At 37.5% G+C, this 23,263-nt stretch overlaps 1 protein-coding gene and 2 long non-coding RNA genes across 18 annotated transcripts in view; 2 read left to right on the plus strand and 1 right to left on the minus strand.

The window, feature by feature from the left end:
* PICALM (phosphatidylinositol binding clathrin assembly protein) overlaps positions 1 to 8,480 on the plus strand; it is a 102,344-nt gene extending 93,864 nt beyond the window's left edge. For 14 of the 15 annotated variants that reach the window (XM_038568382.1, XM_038568383.1, XM_038568381.1 and 11 more), the window contains 2 exons: positions 5,595 to 5,697; positions 6,985 to 8,480. In XM_038568382.1, coding sequence (XP_038424310.1) covers positions 5,595 to 5,687 — 93 coding nt within the window. In that variant the 3' untranslated portion in view covers positions 5,688 to 5,697; positions 6,985 to 8,480. The remainder of the gene's footprint in view (positions 1 to 5,594; positions 5,698 to 6,984) is intronic. The other variant, XM_038568385.1, reaches the window with a different exon arrangement.
* A 7,968-nt stretch (positions 8,481 to 16,448) lies between these two features.
* On the minus strand, positions 16,449 to 19,845 carry LOC119864961. The gene is made up of 3 exons (XR_005375575.1): positions 19,525 to 19,845; positions 18,143 to 18,334; positions 16,449 to 16,656 (listed from the first exon to the last, which is right to left on the minus strand). It is a non-coding gene; the product is annotated as an uncharacterized LOC119864961 (long non-coding RNA).
* The window catches only part of LOC111091500, an 84,246-nt gene continuing 78,714 nt past the window's right edge, over positions 17,732 to 23,263 (plus strand). Inside the window, exon 1 of one of the 2 annotated variants that reach the window (XR_005375568.1) lies at positions 17,732 to 18,331. This is a non-coding gene — a long non-coding RNA (uncharacterized LOC111091500). The remainder of the gene's footprint in view (positions 18,332 to 23,263) is intronic. The other variant, XR_005375554.1, reaches the window with a different exon arrangement.

Genomic DNA, 23,263 nt, shown 5'->3' on the forward strand with positions numbered 1-23,263 from the left:
ACATCAGGTAAATACATAGATGCAGGCCATGGTGGTGACAGGGCAGCCCTGATGATCATGGTCTGTTTTAGGGCATGAATCATCTATTTACACGGTAGACTGTGGACATTATTTACAGGAACCAAGCCATGTCATTCTTCAGGACAGTATCAGCACCATTTTAATTGGCTCAACCTTTGTGGAAAGTCGTGTTAGCCAGAAGTATAAAACTTTAGTTTATAATAATTAAAATATTTATTTGGAGTAAATAATCTGTTTTAGGGGGAGGGTAAGCCTTTCTTGAAATGTCTAAGTCTACAATTCTCTCCTTAGACATTTTTAATAGAAATCCAATATATAAATCAGGTAAAAACAGGTAGTCTCAAACTCATATGGAACACAGTTTGGAAAATTTTTTTTTTAACCAAACTGAAGTGCCATATTTCCAGTAAATGGCAAATAAGAGATGTATTATTGATATATTTAATTACTACTTTGTCTTAGCTTTTCATTTCCTTTGCTTTTAGGAACTAAGTTGATATGTCGTTGGAATCAGCAGTGAACACTTTATTTCAGATAAGTTGAGTCCGTGTTCATAATTCCCACCCATTAAGTGGGACTTGAAGAGGACTTCTCTTATCCTTGGAAGCACTTCTGATATACAGATGTTTATTTTTAGCTAGGCCAATTAATAATATTTTCTCTGATCAGTTTAAGAAATCTTATAATCTATTTCCCTCATTCCATTTGGTTTTAACTCTTTTGTCAATTTAGGTTGCCATAATTCTAGTGAGATGACTTTAGATGCCATTTTGGAATAATTCATAGCTTCTTTGTTAACAGTTTTAAGTTATCATAGACTGTAGCAGTTGTCTGATGTCCCTAAGATGAATAATGCTTTGAGAGTGATGGGAGTAATGTTGGCATAACTTTGTGATGTTACTGATAGAGAGAAGCCCAACATGGGGTTACGTTAAACACAAACCCAACAAGCAGCTGTCGGAGACACTAGACTAAACCTACAGGGCAGGCTACCTTATATAATAGTAGGGAAATCTCTCTTTTAGCTGTACTTCACAGAGACAGCTGAGGAGTAGCATTATCTACACTGTATTTATGTCCTTGTGCAACTGGATCTAATTGTGCGATTATCATCCTGGCCATGTTCTAAACATCATCAAGAACAACTTCCTGTTTTGATGTTCTGTGACTCTGTGTTGAGTTTATAACTGATGTTTCTGTCTCTTAAGTGTTTTGATTGCACAGCATTATTAGGAAAATATTTTTTAATCATGTATCTTTGTACATACAGCTAATATATATTTATAAGTTACATGTTCCTACTATTAGGTATATTTAAAAACAAAAATAGAAATGTTAAACAGGTAAAAAATAAGGGGAGTAGTTCTAATATTTTCTTCTAATGTCCTACGTTAGAGATCATTTTTATTTTTATACAGAGCTTGTTTTATCACCAAAAAGCATTTTAACATGTTATAGAATGCTTAGTATAATTATATTATATATATGTAATTAGAATGTATATTATACATTCTAAATGCTTAGAATGTGTAAGTCATTGCTAGTTTCTGAACCAAGAGACAGGTAAAATATGTGTCCTACATCTGAGGAGCCCAAGGATGAGTGTAATATGGACACACAAGTGACCAGTTGCTGACAGAATAAGAAGCATTATAAGAGAAACACAGAATGTTGAGAACACAGTGGAGAGCAAGGGCACCACAGATCTGATGACATTTGAGCTGGGCCTCTTATATAAGAGTAGATAAACATTTGACTGTGGGAGATAGGGAAGTTTGAACTAGTATTTGAGCTACTAATATATGCCAGGCAATGTACAGGATGCTTTATGTATATTTTTATTTAATCCTCAAGACAGTCTTAAAAGGAGATACAAAATTTTAGTCTAGATAAGCCCTGTTTATAGACGAGCCATGATTAGATTCAGTGCCATCCTTCTACAAAACTCTACTCTGTCAACCCAGACAAAGGAAGTTTATCCATTTTTCTCATAAGATGTTGACCTTGCTTCTCTAACAAAGACAAAGTGAGTCTCTACAGCATTGATATTTGCTATGCAGGCAAAATTCAAATGGAAAGAAAAGATGTGGCCAAGTTGCTTCTTCTCCAAGAATTTTAAGCACAGCCAGTGATAGGTCAGGAGTTTATCCTTAAAATATCCAATTCTTTATTCTTCTTTAAGCTTTTAGTTGCACTAATCTCACTTTGAGACTGCTGTGTATTTATGTATTTGTTATGTATGTATTTATTTTCTTGTTCTGACCTGAAATTTTCTTTCTTTAGTGCTGAACAGGAGTCTAATGAAGGAATAACCATTTTTATTTTATAACATTTGGTGTAGCAGTAGAATTACTTGTTTAAAATTTCTTTTAAATATATTTGCCTCTTATTAAAGTTAACTTATGATTTCTGTACTCTTTCTTATATTAAACATATGCTACAACCAAAAAAAAATCTTTCTCGACATTTTTCAGCATTTTTTTTCCTAAGATTAGAGTGGAGAGAAAGAATGGAGGAATTTCAGCTAAGAGTTACCATCATCAGTTACTTATAAATCTTAGTATTTCTATTTATATGTTGATCTTTTCCTACTGTTTCTCAATATTTTATTTTCCTATAAAGTGAGAAAGTAATACTAAGTATGTCTGTATTAGAGTAAAACTGACTACTTTCTTTAAAAAGCATATTCACTTGTGCTGTAGGTCAGTTTAATTTGAACAATAACTGTGCTAATTTTTTTTAATTCTGTGGGCATTTGTATAGAGAATATTTTAAATAAATGGGTAAAAGGGCATTTTTTGTTTTGTTTTTAAAGATTTTATTATTTATTTGTTTATGGGGTGGGGAAGAGCTCGAGTGAGAGGAGAGACTGGGAGGATAGAAAAGGAAGAGAATCTTCAGCAAACTCTGCACTGAGCACAGGGCTCAATCCCATTACTCTGAGATAATGACCTGAGCCAAAATCGAGTTCAAGGCTCAACTGATGGACCTATGCAGTACTCCTGGGGTTTTTTTGGTTTTGTTTTAAATAGGCTCCATGCCCAGTGTGGGAGCCCAATGCGGAGCTTGAACTCACCACCTTGAGATCAAGACCTGAGCAGATATCAAGAATTGGATGCTTGACTGACTGAGCCACCCAGGCCCACCAATCCAACCCCCTCCTTGCCCCCTGCCATGTTTTGCGTCTTTTTGTGATGGCATGTTTATAGTAGAATTTTTTTTAAGGGGGTCACACAGACCTAGTACTAGCAGCCCTACATAGTCTCTAATTTACTCACAGAATGATAAGTAGAAGGTCAGCTCTTCTACTTGCAAGTGACTTTTGTAGACTCTTCCAGTCTTGCTGCTTCTCACCCACCAGGATCCTGTTGCTCCTTCATGATCTTTTGTGCTTCCTACTTTCCTTGAGCAGTAATTGGGCTATTGCAGCGTGTTTCCTTTTCTTTGTCTTTATTCTCAGAGCTGACTCCTTCCTCACCAGTGCATGGTATGCCTATGCTTTGGTACAGGTGCCAGGGAAGAAGTGGGTATAGGTGGTCCAGGACTGCTTCATGGCCCTGCCTTTAGCACTCTGCAGTCAGCTAAGCCAGTCTGGGCCATGGTTTCATGTGCTTGATATGAGTATTGATGAGTATTATTATAGGGATATTAGGTCTTGTTTTCACGTTTTAATTTGGCTACATATTTATAAATGTAAAACGTATGTGGATTTTACCAATTTTAAGAGAGCGGAAGTATTTGAAACTGGCACTTTTTTTCTTCCCAAGGAAATTGATCCTCTTTAACATTATTTGTAAGTCTGTAGGACTTCTCTCTAGCAGTATGCTCTCACACTTTGAGAATAGAAGTGTTTCCTTTGACATACTCTTCGTGCATTTTCCTCTGGGACTGTTGGGTCTTCAGACTGCTGTCCTTATGAAAACATGGGACTTTAAGATATTTTAGTATGGGCCTTTCATAGGAGATTTGAGATTTTGGATGCAGTCTATCCACAATAAGGGATTTTCAGTGTTTGTGTTTGAACTTCAAGTGAAAGAGAAAAAATACTGTTTTGGAGAGAAACACAGTTAATCCTAGACTTCCTCCAACTTACTGACTGTTGATCACTTTACTTAAAAATCATTCTGTTTCTGAATGCTCATCCATGGTTGGTTCTGAAGTGAGGAGGAGACAGCTTTCCAGTTAAGTTTCACCTTAATCTGTCTCTGCCTGGCTGTTATTTGAATCCCCAAACCCAGACTGCTGCTCCATCCTCCCATCTGGAGCTGCCTGTGTAAGTGCATCATCCTTTGCATTGTTTCTTTCTGTTGTCTTTGGACTTTTATTTCTGAGAACAAGGTATGGAATAGGAAAATGTCTCAACCACTAAAATAACTGAAGATGACTTCTAAACCTTTCAGTTGATTTTGTCATCCACAACAAATTACATTTGTGATGTAATTTTTGTTGAAAGTCACTGGCTGGCTATTCATTCTCTGCAGTGCTTTTCTTTAAAAAAAAAAAAAAAAAAGGTAGAAATGAAATCACTTTGAACCACCAAAGATAGATTATGAGGCTTGAAATCCATTACAGGATTTGAATGTTGGAAAAAGAATTGAAACTATTCCCATTTTGTCAACTTTGATTTAATACTCAATTGAATTTCCCTAAAAGGACAGCTCATTTCATAATAGCCCTGTGCTTGCATGCCTCTGCAATCTTATGCAGGGGAGAGAAAAAAAATTAAGTTTGTTCCAAATGAAAAGGATTTGTGTTTGGTTTGAAATATTCAAAGTAGGTTGGTGAAGGAGATACACATATGAAAATGAACATCAGTGAACATCATTCTTCAGGAACTGTCATTCTTTGAGGAAATTCTTAAAGATACATTACTGAGTTTAATAAACTATTTGCCTCACTGTATATTCAGATTAAATGATAGCATGTAATTCCAAGAATCAAGCAAATGTAATCCGGTAGAAAAGAGAATCAATGATCTTGAGTATTCCCTATATTCAGGTGACCTCTAAAGTCACTTTCACCTCCCAGAGTATATGCATCAGCCACAGTGTGTCCAGAGAAACAGGCAGGAGACAATTCCATGTGGAAAAAGTGTGAGCAGAAGACAAGACCTCTTAGAGGAAGGAAGGAAAGAATATTACAGGTGGATGTGTTGGGTCTGGACGGAGGTCAGAGTCTATACAGCTCTTTGGACACAGGAACCCATCTTTCCTCAATTATAAAGAAAAAAAAAATCACAATTATGCACTTTCTTTCCCTCTTCCCCTCCATCCACAATAGAAGTCTTCAGTGTGGGTCAGCTTGTATCAGCCTTTTTGAGTAAAAGATTTTATTCCTTTGGAATTTCAGAAACAATTTGTTTTCTGAAAAACACATGCCATTGGATATACTTTAACTTGACATGTGATTGAAACTTTTGTTTTAATAATTCCATTTTCTACAAAAGCTGCCTTTATATTTATTAAAGATGACAAAACAAAAACCACTTCTTCTTTCATTACATTTTCTGCTTTCATGTTCTGTCATTCAGAGATCTTTTTTTCTTTCCCTCTCTCTGTCTTCTTTTCCCCCAGCTGTCGGCAGCATCCAGCCCCTCCAGTCACAGTCCTCACAGAGCTTCAGGAAAGGACCCTTTTGCAGAGCTCTCTTTGGAGGATTTCTTATAAATCACTTTAGGTATTGCTGCTTGTTGGGGGAGATGGGGACTTAAATACTTTAAAATTTTATCAAATATTAAACACAGTTCACTCTTCTCCTTTGTTTCTTTAAAGGACTCTAGGTTCTCACTCTTCCTCCTTCTCCTCTATTCTTTAGGTGAAGAATAAAAATAGATCAAAATAGGCCATAAGGACAAACAACTTTTGGAAAATATCTTTTAACATAATTAGGTGTGAAATCAACCATCTCTCATGTTTACATATAAGCATCCACTGCTCACAGCAGATGGGTGGGATCAGATACTACCCTTAACTGGATGTTTTTGTCAGTCTTACAAGATGTACAAAGAACAACACCATTCTACATGTTGGATTAGAGCTTGACTAGGCGCATCTCTAGTTTGAACATAATGCCCCTGAACATTAGTTGTGAAGAATTCATTTTAACAGTTTCTTTAAAGTGTCGTATTCATATGTGCCTTTTCATTTAAAAATTGTAACATTTTCCCCTAACAGACTTTTTTTTTAAAGTTAAGGACTAGCGAATACTTTATTGCCCTTTTTGATAGAAGGATTCTCTGTTTGATCTGCACTGCCTCTCTTTGCTGGAAGGCAGTGAGATTTGTTCTTCTTGGTGCTCTAGCCCCCAGGGTAGATAGAACTTCTAAATCTTTGAGAGTTTGTACTCTTCGGATGTGACAAGTTTATTAGCACTTCTACTTAAGTAATGTCTTTGGATGAACAGTTTCAGGGATATCCTGAGTGAAGTATCTGAGCAAACAGTGATGCCCTATTGAAAACTATTCCTTTGTAGATCTTTCAGATTTTTATTTATATTAGTAAAGAAATGATTTAGTAAGTATAATATTACTCTTCCCTTAATTATCTCTAATTTTATGATATCATTGGAAATAAGTCAAAGTGTGCTTTTCTTGTTTTTTTTTTTTTTTCGTTTTTCTTTTTTTTAATTGTGCTTTTCTAAATGAAATTTTCACACGGAATATTTGTGTTCATGAAGAGATGCTCTGAACTTCTCATTGAAAAATTGTTCATTTTCTTTCATCCCCTGTCTCTTGGTTTTTAGTAATTAGAAAGATATATTTGGAAGTCCCTCTAACTAGGCTTCAAATATTGAGGTCTGGCACATGGTGAGCTGATAATACTGACTTAATTTTGTAATCAGGGTTGTGATAAACATGTAAACATTTCTGGGCCAGTTGAATGGGAAAAGCCACAAAGCATTTTTATTTGTGAGAAGAATACAAGGCAGTGAATGAACTTACGTTCCTTTTTTTTTTTTTTCCAGATACAGTTTATGTAACTAGATGGAAGAGAATGGAATTATTCCAAAAAGACGAGTGCTCAAGCAGCAAATACTTACTTCCAGCAAAATCCAAACTGCTGTCTCTTAAACTCTCTTCTTCCATTAGAATGCTACAGTAACCCAGTGAAGGCCCATGAAGGAAATTGGGACTAGTCTATAGGAGAACGTTATCAATACAGTTTATAAAGCCAAGAATTGCCATGATTTCAGACTAAGATCTTTTTGGTGACTAACCCTTCAGTTCTTTCAACTCTTATTAATACCCATAATCAGTAACCTACCAAGAAAAGCCCTTATTTGGAAAGTGTGAAATTTGTATTTGGAAAAGCTGCCTGGAGAGAAGAGCTGTGTCCTTTACTGTAATGCAACAGGACTCTTTTGAGGGGATCAAAATCATAATTCTTAATTATGCAGTATTTTTCTTTTCTCCAGTCCTCACAGATACAGAAACAATAACTAAAATTAACTTTTCTTTTTAAAAAATTATATATTCAGTTTGCAGTAGACATTCCTTAAGTATTTGTATTTATTTATGATTATCAATTTACGTAACATTAATATTGTATCAGACCTCCTTATGAAAATGAGTATGGATGTATACAGTATGTTTGATTTTTATCCATTAAGAGCGAATCTGATTCAGAATGCTTTTCAGCTGACATACAGAGCACTAAATATTTTAAGGCAAGTCCATAGGTCTGAATCGCTTAAGAATTCTCAGTCTCTATGGGATTTAGGGAAGCATTATAAATGCATTAATCCTTATAGTCAATTCTGTGCCTAGGATTTTGCAAGGGAACAGTTCACTGACTAGGAAAAGCACTACATTTTAAATTCAGCATTAGTGCATTGGGAAGGAACTTTACTGCTTTGTGCTTGGCATGTCATTATTTTCCATTTGACATTAGGGCCTTTCCAAAATGAATGTGAGGAATTGCTTTCACTTCAAGACTTTCCTTCTTTTCAGTAAAACTCTAGGAGGTGTTATGGGGGGAGGGAAGGGAACCAAATCCTTGAAACTTTTTATTTGGCTCATGCCATGTTATGATCATGTACCTTTTAAATAAGGGGAAATAGTATCTTTAAAGTTAATGTCTAGCCAAGAGTTTAGTTAACGAAGAATTAAACTGCACTGTTGATCGGTGCTTTGTGTAAATACATCTTAACGTTTTGGTTGAGAGGGGCCTTAAGAAGGACAGTTCATTGTAGGAAAGCAATTCTGTACATGAGTTTAAGCATACTTGTTGCATTGTCTCTGCAGATTCTATTTTTGTTTACAATATTAAAATGTATGTTAGCAAAAATGGGTGGATTTTCAAATAAAATGCAGCTTCCACAAAACTTTTGTTATGGTATTCTGGTCTGAGGTGCATTTTGTTTTCTTACTCCTTTTTCTTTATCATCAGTATCATTATTTTTTGCTAATAAAGATATACCCAGGTGATTATATTTGCTGATTTAATAAAATGTAAATTTTATTTGTTTTAATTTCCTAAAAGATTTATCTTTGTACCTTTTGTTACCTTCTAGACTCTCATTGATAAACTAAACTACTTAATTAAAATTGTTTATTTTTGTCTTTTGATCAGATACCTTCAGTCAGGTAAGTTTAAGGGAGAAAATGCTTTGTATTTGGCACATTGATGCCAGAGACATCTCTTACTGTATCATGTTTCATAGTAGTAAGTAAGATTCAGGATACATGATGGAGGGATTAAAGATGGCATCGATAAGAGTCTGCATTATTGGAAGAAATCATCTTTATCTGATATACTATGTTAATTTTATTAGTTTCTAAGTTGTACTCTTTCTAAACCCTTTTCATATAAACTGGGAAATTGTACTTTTGTAGTTAACTTCCTAATGTTATCACAGATTTTGATTGGTCTCATGTTTGAACAGATCTTCAATGGCAGGTCTATGGTTTATTCCTTTTATAATTACATTATTATTATTATTTTGTATGTTTATGAAGGTACTTTAGAAGTATTGTCATCCTGTTGTTGGAACAACTTTGAGAATTATTGGGTAGGTGATACCTACATTTTACCCATTTTGTAGATTGGAATCAAGAACTGGAAAAGAACTTGCTCAAGTCGATAAGCTAACAGGGGAGTCAGGTGTTTGGTTTCTGGTCTTTTTTATGACCTGCTGTTGTTTATTCCAATGTATGAACTGAAAAGGGAATTCTGTCCCTCTGCATTGTAGACTGGTGACCACTTTTCTGCATGGTCTTCTTCCATGAAGTACATTTCCTGCTTCCCTTTCTGATGCCCAGACAATCATGGGCAAGGAAAAAATACAAAACACATGATCATATTAACTTTAATCACAGTATAACCAGTGAGGTAAATTAGCTAGCTGTTGAATGCTTAATATATTAGGTTATACACCTATACATACACACACCATCTTAATACTTAACTACCAAGTTGGCAGCGGTTGCAGAGAGACATAAGATGAGTAGCTGCAGAAGGCAGCTATACTCGTCCCAAATCGTTTTCAAACTTAGTTTTTTGCTTTTGACTTAATATCTTACTATCATCATTGAACATTTTCTTAAAAATACCCTTTTCTTAACCAGTGGCTTGAGAGTCCATATTTAGGAGGAGGCCTTACGTTAGACTAGGAGTTTTTTCTCCACAAACAAAACACCCCTGGAAAAGAGGTTTTTATGGGATAAGTTTCTCCTTGAACTAAAATAATTTCAAGGCTCTTTTCTTGTTCATCATCATCAACAAACATGTTTCCAAATTCTGAGAGTTGAGAGTCCTGATGGGAATGCTTATTTAATACTCAATGGAGAGAAAAACATCTCTACATTCAGGATAAGTGTGGCTCCTGTGTGTTGGGCAGAGGCTGGGTCACAGACTTTCTGGAGAGGCCACAGCACTCAGCCAGATGAACATGCTCCTACCTTACAGAAAAGATGGCTTCAGGGCTTCTGTCGGTGACCACTGCAAATAGCTGAGCTTTGTTCAGCCATATTTGCTACTTTCCAGGGGTCTGACTGGCCAGGAATTCTGCTGTCTGAATAGGCTCGGAATGGAAAGCCTGCAGTATCATCTTCCATTTTTGTGTGTCACCAATCAAATGTTTTCTAAGTCTCTAACTAGTATTTCTGTCTAATTTTGATGTAAACACTTAGTAAATGTCCCATTTGTTACTGATGTCAGTGTGCATGTATAGATTTTATTCTGGATGAAATGAGCCACGTTGTTAAAAGTTGTGTCAAGTTTTCTCTGTGGTATTGGGGGATGGGGCAGGTATGACTGTCTTCAGGCAGAATAGTAGTAGAGTACACTCAGAGGAGGCAGATAGCGAGGAGAGGAAAGGGAGAGGAAAGTTTTATAGAAGTTCCGTTTTCTAATCAGTTCTTATTTAAAATAGCTCTTCCTTTAGCTGCTCCCAAAAATAATACTAAGGTTGGGTTTTTTTTTTTTTTTAAAGATTTTATTTATTTATTCATAGAGACACAGCTAGAGAGAGAGAGAGGCAGAGACACAGGCAGAGGGAGAAGCAGGCACCATGCAGGGAGCCTGATGTGGGACTCGATCCCGGGTCTCGATCCCGGGTCTCCAGGATCACATCCCGGGCCAAACCGCTGCGCCACCGGGGCTGCCCTAAGGTTGGTTTTGAAATAAAAATTGCTGTGTGAGAATAACCCAGGGAGCTAACCCTAACCCTGTCTGAGTATTCTAGTCAGGTCCCTTCCTGTCTTCCTTGGGCCTGGGCACTTGGCAGCTGCACTGTACTCCCAGTATCATCCCCTTGACCCTTGACTGGGACCGTAGGGCAGAAAATATCAACAGAGAAGTAGACAGTCCCCACTCCCTACCATACACTTGGACTCCAGGCTGTCTGAACTAATGTGCAGAACTTAACAGTTGATTTCTTTAGCCTTTCAGGAGCACTTTACATGGAAGCATCAGGCATACCACACTGGGACTGCCAGCTAGCTTAGTGGCTATCTTAAAAGGCACAAAATGAAATCTTAACTTCTGGTCATTTTTGTCCTGAAGAAGGGTGGAAACTGAAAAGCTTTTTGCTTCCAAGTAATGACATTGAAGGAGGCTCAAAAGACCTGGAGGAGGCAGGTTGAGGCAGGCAGAGGCAGTACAATGCAAAGGGAAAGACATCAGAGAGAACAGGATGGCTGTGCCCATTGTATAGTGTTCAGAATACCTATTGCTGGGAGCTAATCTTTTATAACTACTATGCTGACATGCAGAACTTAGTAATTTATGAGGGACAGAATTCATTTCATATGTGGGTCCAAAGTAGAAATGAAAGAATGACAGTACACTTCTTACAGAGGTTAACTGGCGTCATGCTGGCCTAAAAGCAAGAATATGGTAGGATAATATGAAATGATAGAAAATATATGAAAGTTTCTGTCCCCTGTTCCTGGCTCAGAGCTCCTGAGACCCTTCTAATTTCTTAAGAGCACTAGGAGCATCTTTGTTCTTTGACCCCGATTCCTGATAAAATTACTAAATCTCTTGGAATTTCCTGGGTGACAGAGTTATCTTTTGTTTTAATGCGGCAGCTCTCTGTGATCTCCCGGATGGCTCCTGGATGAGAGCTGGTCGCCAGGAAGACCAATGTGTCATTAGAAGCTTAGCAGTTTAGCCTGACCACATCCTTGAGGATAGAGAGAGGGACTGGAGATTTGAGTTAATGATTGAACATGCCTGTGGAGTGATGAAGCCTCCATAAAAATACAAATATTAAGGGATCTGGGGATTTTCCAGGTTGGTGAATAAATCCATTTGGTCAGGAGGGTGGTGCACCCCACCTTCACAGGGACAGAAGCTCCTGCACTTGGTACTGACTTATGAATCTTCATCTGGCCGTTATCTGTATCCTTTATCATATCCTTTATTAAATAATACTGGCAAACATTTGATGTTTCCCTGAGTTCTGTGAGCCATTCAAATTATCAAACCCACAAGAACCCCCATTTATAGCTAGTGAATAAGAAGTATGGGTGACAACCTGGACTTGAAATTGGCATCTGGGGCATTGGGGAAATTTGGGCAATCTTGTAGGACTGAGCCCTTCACTTCTGGGGTCTGCACCAACTCTAGTTAGTATGAAAGTTGAATTCTAGGGCACACAAGTGTTTTTCTCATGCATTTAAAGAGCTTAAAATAACTGAGGTGTTTATGTGATAGAGATGGCATTTCAGGAGAGTAAAGATAAGATGGATTATTTAATAAGTGGTTTTTACTGGCACCATGTATCTGGGGAAGGGTGACAATTCCCTCCAACATATACCAATATAAATTCCAAATGGGTTGAAGAGTGTCAATGTAAGGAATTAGAAAGGTGAAGAATATATGTGACTATCAGGAAAATAACAGGAGGGAAAGGATATGGTAAAAGCAGTTAATCAAGGAAGAACTGAACTGATAATGAAAAAAATGAATAGTAACTAAAAAATTAAAATGGGAACAACAACTTTCCAAGTGTAAGGACATTTTGAGTGCTTTTGTATGTATTCATTTAATCAAATCTATGGAGAAAGCACTTTTGGGCCATATAACTTTTGTTTTATCTATTTTATAGATGAGACTGAAGTCTGGAGAGAGTACCTCACTTTGTGAGCTTTATCAACTAAGTGAGCTATAATCCTGAGCCTTTGTGGTCTGGCTATAGTTCTGCTCATAACCACTTAACTGCAGGCTGCTGTAGGAGGATGCCATGTTGGTTACCTATCAAAAAGAATTGATGTATATAACAGCACAGACAGGAGCGCATGGGGTTTGATTGCTGATTTACAGCTGACGTGAATATAAGCTAGTACAGCTTTTTTGGATGGACGTTAGCTTAGGGTTGTCAGAAGTCTTGAGAGTTTTACTGCTGATCCAGTAATTAACTTTTAGGAAATTTACCCGCAGAAATAACCTGGGGATGAGGTCTTTTCTAGGGAACTTGCCTTGAGTTGTTGCATAACACATAAGTTTAAAATCAGGAATTGCTTGTATTGAAGAAGAGGTCAGATTAGCAGGATGCCATACCTTGAGACTATCTTGAAACAAAACCTTGCTCTTGTGGGTCAGTTTACATCAGCAGATAATAGACGATTAGAGACTCAGTGCAGATCTCTATTGCAATCATTCCAGATTAAAGCCAGTCGACGCTAACCAGGCTCTGCCAATACCCAGGCCAACGAAAAGTAGAAAGATGTTTTCTCCCTCGGGAGGGTTGGCTGGTGATGAGGTGGAGAGAGGGCATTTCCACTGAAGACAGGAGAAATACTGGTCCAAGGTGCTTAGAAGAACAAAATTCTCTACCAGTCACCCAACAGAGAAGAGAGCTTTACATTTCTCAACATGAGTTCTGTTATAGAAGATTTGGGAGGTAAGTGGAACTCTAATTTCCTTGTCCTGTGTTAAGAGGAACTAGAGGACCCATGAGACATTTTTAGTTTCACATTTATCAAGGAGCTTCTCAGAGCTAGCTTCTTGATTGCAAGCCTTAATATACATGGTTCACAAAGTTTCCCCACTTGATAATCTTCTTCCCAAATGTAGTTTCCATGAAGGACGTGGGGAATCCATCACATGGGGGTTCCGTGTGTCTGGTTGGCTGCAGCCCCACCCCCTCAACCCTGCACTTTGCTGGGACCCTTCCGTGTAGGTCTGTGTCTCAGTGCTCACCATGTAGTTAGGGCCTAGAACAATTCTGACCTTTCTCACTCCTCCATTCTTGAAACTTCGACTCAAACTAACTTTCTCTCTTTACTGTCTCCTGATAAAATTCTCGAGTTACCTGCCCCCTTTCCTCTACATTTTTAATTTTTTTAATTTTTTTTTTTTTTTTTTTTACCTATTGAGCCTCTTTGAGTACTGTCACTCTGGGTAGGGAAAACTAGCACCTCTGTTCATTGAATCACAGAAGTACTTTTATACTTAGCTCTGTAATCCCACTTCTGGACATCTGAAGAAATTAAAGCATGGAAAATATGTGGAAGAATGCGTATCATAAGTGATGAGATTACCAAAGAAACAACTGTATAAATAACTGAAGTAAGGGAAAGTTCAATGATGACTCCTGGGGCATATCCTGGTAAGGATGTGGAGAAGGAGGGAACCCTTGTGTGCTGTCAGTGGGAATGTAAACTAGTTCAGTCACTATGGAAAACAATGGAGTTTTCTCAAGAAATTAAAAATAGAACTATCCAGGGATCCAGCAATCCCACTTATGAGTAGATACCTGCAAAGAACAAAACCATTACCCTGAAGCAATAACCTTATTCTTATGCTCACTACAGCATTATTCACTATAGCCAAGGAATGGAAACAACCTAAGTGTCTATCAGCAGATTAATTGATTTAAAAATTATATATACACAGTGGAATATTACTTATTCTTAAAGTTGAAAATAATTCCGTCATTTATGATGACATGGATGCTAAGTGAATTAAGCCAGACTAATACTGCATAGTCTCACCTACGTGTGGATTCTTTAAAACAAACAAAACCGAAAAAGGGGAAAAAGTCAAAATAATAGAAACAATGGGAAAACAATGAAACAGTAGAAAATTGGAAGGTGAGGGAAATAAGGACAGGTTGGTAAAAAGTGCAAAGTTTAAGTTATGAGAAGAATAAGGTCTGAGGATCTAATATGTAGCATGGAGACTGTAGTTGATTACACTGTCTCATATAATCAAAATTTGCTAAGGGAGTAGGACATAAATGTTGTCCTGCCACCTCCAAAAAGGTAAATACGTGAAGTGATGGATGTGTAAAACTTTGAGAGGAATCCCTTCACACACACACACACACACACACACACACTATATATGTATATGGTGGTGTGTATATATATATGTGTGTGTGTGTGTATATATATATATATATATATAAAATCACATCGTATACTTTAAATAGCTTTAGATTTTGTCAATTATATCTCAAAGATGAAAAAGAATGCACTAGTAATGTTAATTACTTAGAGTAGAAGTTAAGGAAGTCAAGTAACATTGAGCTAGGCTGCAAAATCAGCAGGAGGAAGGGAAATTCTGAGTGGTTAGGACTGGAGAGAGATGGGTAAGTGAAGAAAGAACACAGGGAGAGCCTAGCGTATGAACACACACACAGGACAGTTTGCATGGTATTTGTCTTTGGAGAGCATCGTTCCCTTCTGAGAGCCTTCCTACCTACAAGGAGTGATGCCCCTCCCTGCTGCTTGATGAGACAGTGCAGCATAGTGGTAACAGTGGACTCTGCAGCCATGCTAGGATTAAACGTGTTTGGACTACTTATATATACTGTGCCTGCGCCTCAATTTCTTCATCTGTAAAATGGCATAATGATGCCTACCTCATAGGACTGTTGTAACTAACGAATCAATAAATGGAAGTATTTAGAACATCCTGGCATGTGACAAAGTCTCAGTACACTTACTGGGATACAGAATAACTGGCCAAGAGCCTAGATTCTGGAGGTAAAAATCTGTGTTTAAATCCCGACCCTGTTCCTGGTTGGGGGACTTTGGGAAATTAACTAAATTTCCCTCTGCCTGTTCCTTATCTGTAAAGTGAGAATAATTGTAGACCCATCACATAGGATTATAGAAGGATCAACTAGGTTAACATACGTAAAGTGCATATAATAAGCACATTTAAGTGTTTGCTATTGTTAGTGTTACTAAAGAGGCTTTTAAAATGTCAGTCTTTGGGACTGTTCACCCTGCCCTGTTCGCATTGTACTTTGTCAGCCCAGTGCTCTGCTGGAGGTCGCACGAGCTGATTCCCAAGCAAAACCCTGAACCTCCAACTCCACACGTCCTCACACAAGCAGGAGTCCTTGATTCTAAGGCAGCTGCAGTAATTCTAGGGTCTGCTGTGACACATTTTTGAAAACAGCCAACCCCACACATTTAACCATACTTAGGTCAGCAGCTTTAGATGCACTCAGATAAAGCAGAATACTTTTTTTTTTTTAACATTTTATTTATTCATGACAGAGGCAGAGACACAAGCATAGGGAGAAGTGGGCTCCCTGCGGAGACCCTGATCCACGACTCAATCTCATGACCCCGGGATCACACCCATGCAGAAGGCAAACATTCAAACACTGAGAGACCCAGGCACCCCCGCAGAATACTTTCTAAAGTCATTTGAGCACCCCCTCCTTTTTTTCTTTTTTTTTTTTTTTAATTTTTATTTATTTATGATAGTCACACAGAGAGAGAGAGAGAGAGGCAGAGACACAGGCAGAGGGAGAAGCAGGCTCCATGCACCGGGAGCCCGATGTGGGATTCGATCCCGGGTCTCCAGGATTGCGCCCTGGGCCAAAGGCAGGCGCTAAACCGCAGCGCCACCCAGGGATCCCCTTTTTTTCTTTTAACAGAGAATAAATACCAAAGTTTTGTTTAGTGTCTCAGAGACTGCGTTTTACTATTGGAAACACTGACTTCCTGTGAGATAAATATTCATGTTTGTCTCTGTATTAGCATTAGATTTGGCCTGTGTGTAACAAAATACACACTAACAATGATTCAAACAAGTTTATTTTCTCTGTCACATAAAAGCCTGAGCTGGCGTAGCAGCTTTGCTCACAAGACTTGTAGGTGTCTGTTTCCAAGTATAGGTGTCTTTCTGTTCCATAGTCCATCCGGTGCTCCTTCCAGCTCATAATCCACTGCAACAGGATGGAGGAAGTGGGGAGAAAGGGAGAGGAAGACATGACACAGAAATTGTGCACAGCTTCTCATGTTAAATTGGCCAGAACTTGGTCATGTGGGTTGCAAGGGAAGGTGGGAAGTAGTCTTTAATTAAGGTGATCATGTACTCAGCTAAAACAACTAAATCAATGCATTATAGTGAAAGAGGGAAAAGAGATTTGAACGAACTCTGGCAGGCACTGTCACAGTCATACAATTTTTGTTAAAAGAATTGCTAATTTCTTGAGCCTTTTTCTGATCAATGACTAAAACCTTCCCATGTCACATATTGTAAGTTGAGATCTGAGATATACTAAAAAAAGAATTATAGTTTATACTCATAGAATTGAAATATTTCAAAGAAATTCAATACAAAATGTGCAAGTGCTTAAAAATGAAAAAGAAGCAAATCCAAACTGCTAAGTGCTCAGTATGTGTTAGAAGACATGTTGGAAATGTATACCTTCCTGCCAGATGTTAGGCCCAGCAGTATTCCATATTGACAGTTTTATGTAAATAACACAGAAGTCACTTTTTAAGTGGCTAGGAGAAAATAACTGATGCAAAAACGAACTCTAACAGTCAAAGGACATCAAAGATCTGAAGTGAACTGCACACTTGGCCAGAAGCTCAAATGAGGCCAGAGCACGCCTTCCTTCTGATTTGGTGTCTGAGGGCTTTAAGGTAAAAATGCCTCACTGACCTCAGTCATACAGAGAGGGAATCCAGCATAGTTCATTTTCATTCCTTTTAGGAGGGAAATGTTGCAAGGCCTAGCATATTTTTATAGCTGAGACTATACAAAAAGATGGCCCAAACCCAAGGAGGCAAGAGGTCAGTGAGTTGAGCATCCAGCTTGAGGAAGGAAATGCTGACAAAACCTTTTACCAAGTGTCTGTGAGGGTATCTGAATCTGCAGTCCCTTTCAAACTCATGGACTCTGCTGGAAACCTGAAAACATTACTACGTGAAAAATCTTTCCAAGCATCTTGAAGGTTTTTAGCACTTACTCAGATCATAAGAACAGAATGACCTAAAACATAACCAGCCGAAAGAGTCATAGTGAAAAAAAAAAAAAAAAAAAAGCAGCCTTTCTGGGAACTGAAGCCTCATAAAGTCACAGGAATAGGAAATGGAAATACTTAATCTAGTTAAAGTCACTAATATTTAGAAAGCCTCTGCTGCTTGAGGGCACATTTCCTTGCATCTAATGCAAGAGCCAGTTTTATTCCAAGAAAAATACAGAGAACTGTTGTGTTGAGCTCTAGTAAAACAAGGAAGGATCAAGCAAGCCTCTAACAAACAGCTCTTTATTGCCACAAAAATCCCCTGTCCTCCCTGTTCCCTGAATCGCTCTAGTGTCTGGCTCTGGGACTCAGAAAGAAACAAAAATGTTACCACTGACCCACAGCGCCCAGCCTGCCTCCCCCACGCTCATAAAAATATTGGAAGTGGGTTTACTACCGGTCCCTACAGCCGGATGGAGATCAGCAGGTCCTGGGAATGGCGTCTTGGAGCCCCCAGGCCGGGCTGCAGCTCAGTGCCTCTCCCCAGCCAGCTCAGGACAGAATGAAGCCCTTCATACAGCCATCTGGGCAGCGCCTCACAGCATGTGACCAGTGGGACAGGCGCTCTCTAGACCTTCACGTAAAGGTACTGCAAAGACAACCAGACACCCAGGGCCTTACTGCCAGAGACTATTGTCAAATGCCAGTCGTTATTTCAACTGCCATGTATTTAATGTCTAGTATGTGCAGGTTACATGTCCTTATTTTAATCTTTAAAATAATTCTGCAGTATGAGAATTAGGTCCATGTGATATTGAAGCGGTAACCAGGCTGCAGAGAGGTTTAGTGACTGGCCAAGATTCGAGGTAGCCAGCCTGATTCCACAAAATGTGTTTTCCCATACTTTACCTTATCTCTTTACATCTCCTTAATTTTTCCAAATTTATCTAATTCCTGGCCCAAAATAAGCAATTTCCCAGCCTGAGGCTAAAGCTGCTGACACTCTGTCTCTGCCCTTCCGCCTCCCCAAATCTTAAAGGGCAACATAAAAAACACATGTTTGGCTATTTTGAAAAGTGAAACCACTACATAAAATCCTCCTAAACTCATCTTAAATTTCTTTTCTAAATTTATTACTAAAGTTGCTAAAAATAGAATATTTCAGGTTAAATACAATCACCTACCATGCCTAGAGTATCTTGTCCTGCCTTCTCCCCCCTTTCTTGCTTCCTCCTTTGGTGCTGGTATGAAGAGGGAAAGCAATTTTCACACCAGCCCAGGGAGGCCTCCCTGACCCATTGGGTTCCCTTACTGGGCCATTAGCGTCTTGAAGAAAGAGGCAGTTTGATTGTGCCTCCCTACTGCCTTACGCACAGTGCCTGTCTAGAAGGACTTGTTTGATCAACAGTTTCTTGAGTGAGTGGCACTGATAGGAAGGTCACAGGGTACAGCAGTTTATTGAGATTTGCTTTGTAATGTCATCTCACAAAGCTACCATGCTACACTGTTTAGAATTTGGTATATATATGCAGATTTCTTAAGAGATAGTGCCATTCTGCAAATTCTAAACACAAGAAATGATATTAACAGAAGGAAAGAACATTCTTCCCTTTCCTTTTCCAAAGAATGACTTTTCTACTCTGACATCTTCTTGGCAGCAAACAAGACTTTTAGCCATTTGATATTTTCTTCCGATTCAAATTCACATTGTGAAGTAAAAACTGCCACAACTAACAAATTAATGCTGGAATCCTACCATGTTATGCCTGGCTTATTTTCATAATCTCATGGCCTGAACTTTTCAAGACTGAGAGAAAAGCAATGTCAATTTCTGCTGACCTGCTGAAACCAGTGGGCTGTCACGTGGCCTCTCTTTGGTAGTTTACTGGAAGCTCTTTGATTTGTCCCAGTGGAAAGGCAGTAAGTTGTTTGTTTTGTTTTGTTTTGTTTTGTTTTGTTTTCCTATCTGCAAAAGTAAAGATAAATTTTACCTATAAAATGTTTACCTCTTTCTTAGAAAAGAAAATTGGCAGATTCACTCCATGTTGTTACTAACTTTTCCTAGGACATTTCTGTTTTGTTGACCTCTGAAAGATACCCCAACAGTATTGTGCCTTCCCATTGGGAAACACTCTTGTCATTCATGGTGCAAGACATAAACATGGCTTTTCCATGCTGTCACTTTATGGAATTGATTGGAAGATAGTATTTGGGGACGTTTTGGAGAGTAACTTATTTAAGTATAGATTATATCAGTCAAGTTTACAGATCTTAAGTGTCCTGCTTAATGTTTATAAAGTGAACCATCCATGTTAACTGCCACTCAGATCAAGATGATTAGAAAACTCCTTCATGTACCATCTTAGTCTTTCCTACTACAAAAGTAATCACTATACTAGTCTGACTTCTATTGTTAAGGTTAGTATGCCTGTCCTGTTTTGTGTAAGTGGAATCATATGTGCTATTTTGTATCAGCCTTCTTTCAATCTTATGTGTAGAAGATTGATCTATGTAGCTATATCTGACAGGTTGTTCTTTTTCATTGCTGTATAGTATTCCATTGAATGACTGTCTATAGACTATTTACACATTCTATTACTGACAGTCATTAGGGTTGTTTCAAATTTTTTACTACTATCAGTAAAGCTGTTAGGGACATTGTTATCATGTCTTCCGGTAAACGTAAGCACTCATTTTTATTCCATATTAAGCCAAGAGTGTAACTGCTGGATCATATTCAGCTTTACTAAATACTATCATATTCCAAGTGCTTATATGCCAAATTATGATCCCACCAACAATTATATGAGAGTTCAAGTTGTTCCATATCCTTGTCAATATTTGCAGTCCTTAACTTTTAATTTTAGCCATTCTGATGCATGTATACTTGTATCTCATGGTTTTAATTGGCCTTTCTCTGATGAGTAATAATACCAATCTTCTTTTTATGCTCATTAGTTGCTAGGATGTACTCTTTTGCATAGTGGTAATTCAAATCTTTTGCCCATTTTCCCCTAAAATGGTTGTCTTTTTTTCCTATTGATTTGTAAAAGTTATTTATATATTTTAGATATTTCTTTGTTAGATATATGTGTAGAAAATATATTCTCCCAGTATGTGGCCTACTTTTTGACTCTTATGGTGTCTTTTAATGAAAAGAGACTGTAGTTTTCATGAAATTCAATTTATCAGTTTATGATCAGTGATTTTTATGGCATTTCCACCCCCTCTCCAGGGAGATAGGTGACACAGGAAGTAGTAGACTTGGGGGGATTTGGCAGATCACAGCCAAATCCACACTTACCCACCTACCAGATGTAGATGTTCATTCAAGCATAGGCTTTGAGGATCTATTGGGTATGTAAAGGGGAACACAAAGACATTCTATTTCCTACTTGAAGCTTTATTGTTTTACTATATTTAGGTCTCTGATCCCCTTGGAATTGATTTTTGTGTATGGTATGATGTGTCAAGGTTCATTTTTTCCTGAGTGTAGATATATAGTTGACTCAGAATCATTTTTTTAAATGATAAAAACTCCCCCCTCCCAAGTTATAATATCATGTTTGTCAGAAATCACATGATTTTGTGGGTTGGTTTCTGGACTCTATTCTTTTCCACTGGACTTTTTCTCTATCCTTGGGCCAAAACCACACTGTCTTAATTACTGAACCGTTAAAAGTCTTGCAATTTGGTAATAAGCTCTCTAATTCTGTTGTTTTTCTTCAAGATTGTCTTGACTATCATAGGCTTTTGCCCAGGTTATAGATTTCCATAATAATATTAGACATTATTAATTTCTATGAACAAAAGCCTGATGTGATTTTTATTGAGATTGCACTGAATATACAGATATAGGAAAACCTCACGTCTTAAGTATTTTGACTCTTCCAATCCATGATCATGGTATATGTCTCCATTCCCCATTTATTTAGGTCTTCTTTAATTTCTCTTAACAATGTCTGCAGTCCTCAACATGGAAGTCTTGCTCATATTTCATTAGCTAAATTTCTTGATTTTCAAGTTTTGTTGCTTTGTTTTTTTAAAGATTTTATTTATTCATGAGAGACAGAGAGAGAGAGAGAGAGAGGCAGAGACACAGGCAGAGGGAGAAGCAGGCTCTATGCAGGAAGTCTGACGTGGGACTTGATCCTGGGTCTCCAGGATCACACACTGGGCTGAAGGCGGCGCTAAACTGCTGAGCCACCCAGGCTGCCCCAATTTTGAAGTTATTATAAGTGATTTATTTTTTTTAAGTGATTTAAATCTTTCAGAATTGTTTGCTGCTAGTATAAAGAAATACGATGGCTCTTTGTTGATCTGTACTCTGTAACTTTTGCTAAATTCACTCATAAATTCTAGTAGTTTGTAGATTATTTTGGATTATCTATATACAGAAACTTGACATCTATAAGTAATTGAGTTTGCTTCTTCTTTTAAAATCTCTAGGCTATGAATTTATTTTTCTTGCCTTTATTGAACTGGCTACAACCTCAAGGTCCATTAAACACAGTTGAATAGAAGCATGGTAGTAGGGGATCCCTGGGTCCTTTTTAAAGGGATTTTTAAAAGGATTAAAAAATTCCTTTAAAAAAAATATGGTAGTGAACATATGTGTCTTGTTGGGACACATGGGAAAATGTTAATATTTCACTATTAAGTGCAGTGTTAGCTATAGTATTTAACGCTATTCCTTGTTTGCTAAGAGCTTTATCATACATTTATGAATTTTTATCACAGTACTGAATTTTATCAAATGCTGCACCTATTGAGATGATCATATGAGTTACCAATGTTCCATTCATTATACTTTTGATTTTAAATTTTGAGATGTAAATTCATATGCAATTGTACAAGATACTATGAACAGATTGTACTCTTTATCCAATTTCCCTCAAGAGTACCATTTTTCAAAATTATAGTATAATACCATAGGCAGGATATTCACAGTGATTTAATCCACTGGTTCTGTTTGTTTCCACTCTGATTTCTGAATGTTAAACCAACCTTTCATTCTTTATTCATGAAACATGTAATACTGGATGCAATAAGGTAATATTTTGTGAGGGATTCTGCATCTATATTCATGAGAGATATTGGCCTGCAATTCTCTTCTCTTGTAATGACCTGCCAGGTTTGGGTGTAGGATTATATTGGCCTCACAGAATGATTTGCATTTCTTTTTTTCTCTACTCTCTGAGTTTGTGTATTTTTGCTACTATATATTTTTGAAATCTTTGGAGAAATTCACCAGTAAAGCAAGCCATCTAGGTCTGAAATTTTCCTTGTGGGGAAATTTTAAGTATAGGTTAGATCTTCTTTTTATAGATTGAGGACTATTCAGAATTTTTATTTCCTTGTTTTTCAGGAAATATTCCCATTTCATCAAAGTTGTTGACTTTATTGAGGAAGTTTTTCCCTTTAATTTCCTTTTATGATATTTTTCATAATGTTAGTCAAATATGTAGTGATTTTTCCTTTTTCATTTGTTTTTTGCTTTCTTTTTTGATTTGTCTTATTAGGGGTTATCAACTTTAATTAACCCTTCAAGCCAGCTTTTGGTTTTATTGATTTTTTT

This window comes from Canis lupus, chromosome 21 (genome assembly GCF_011100685.1).
Source record: "Canis lupus familiaris isolate Mischka breed German Shepherd chromosome 21, alternate assembly UU_Cfam_GSD_1.0, whole genome shotgun sequence".
NCBI lineage: Eukaryota > Metazoa > Chordata > Mammalia > Carnivora > Canidae > Canis > Canis lupus.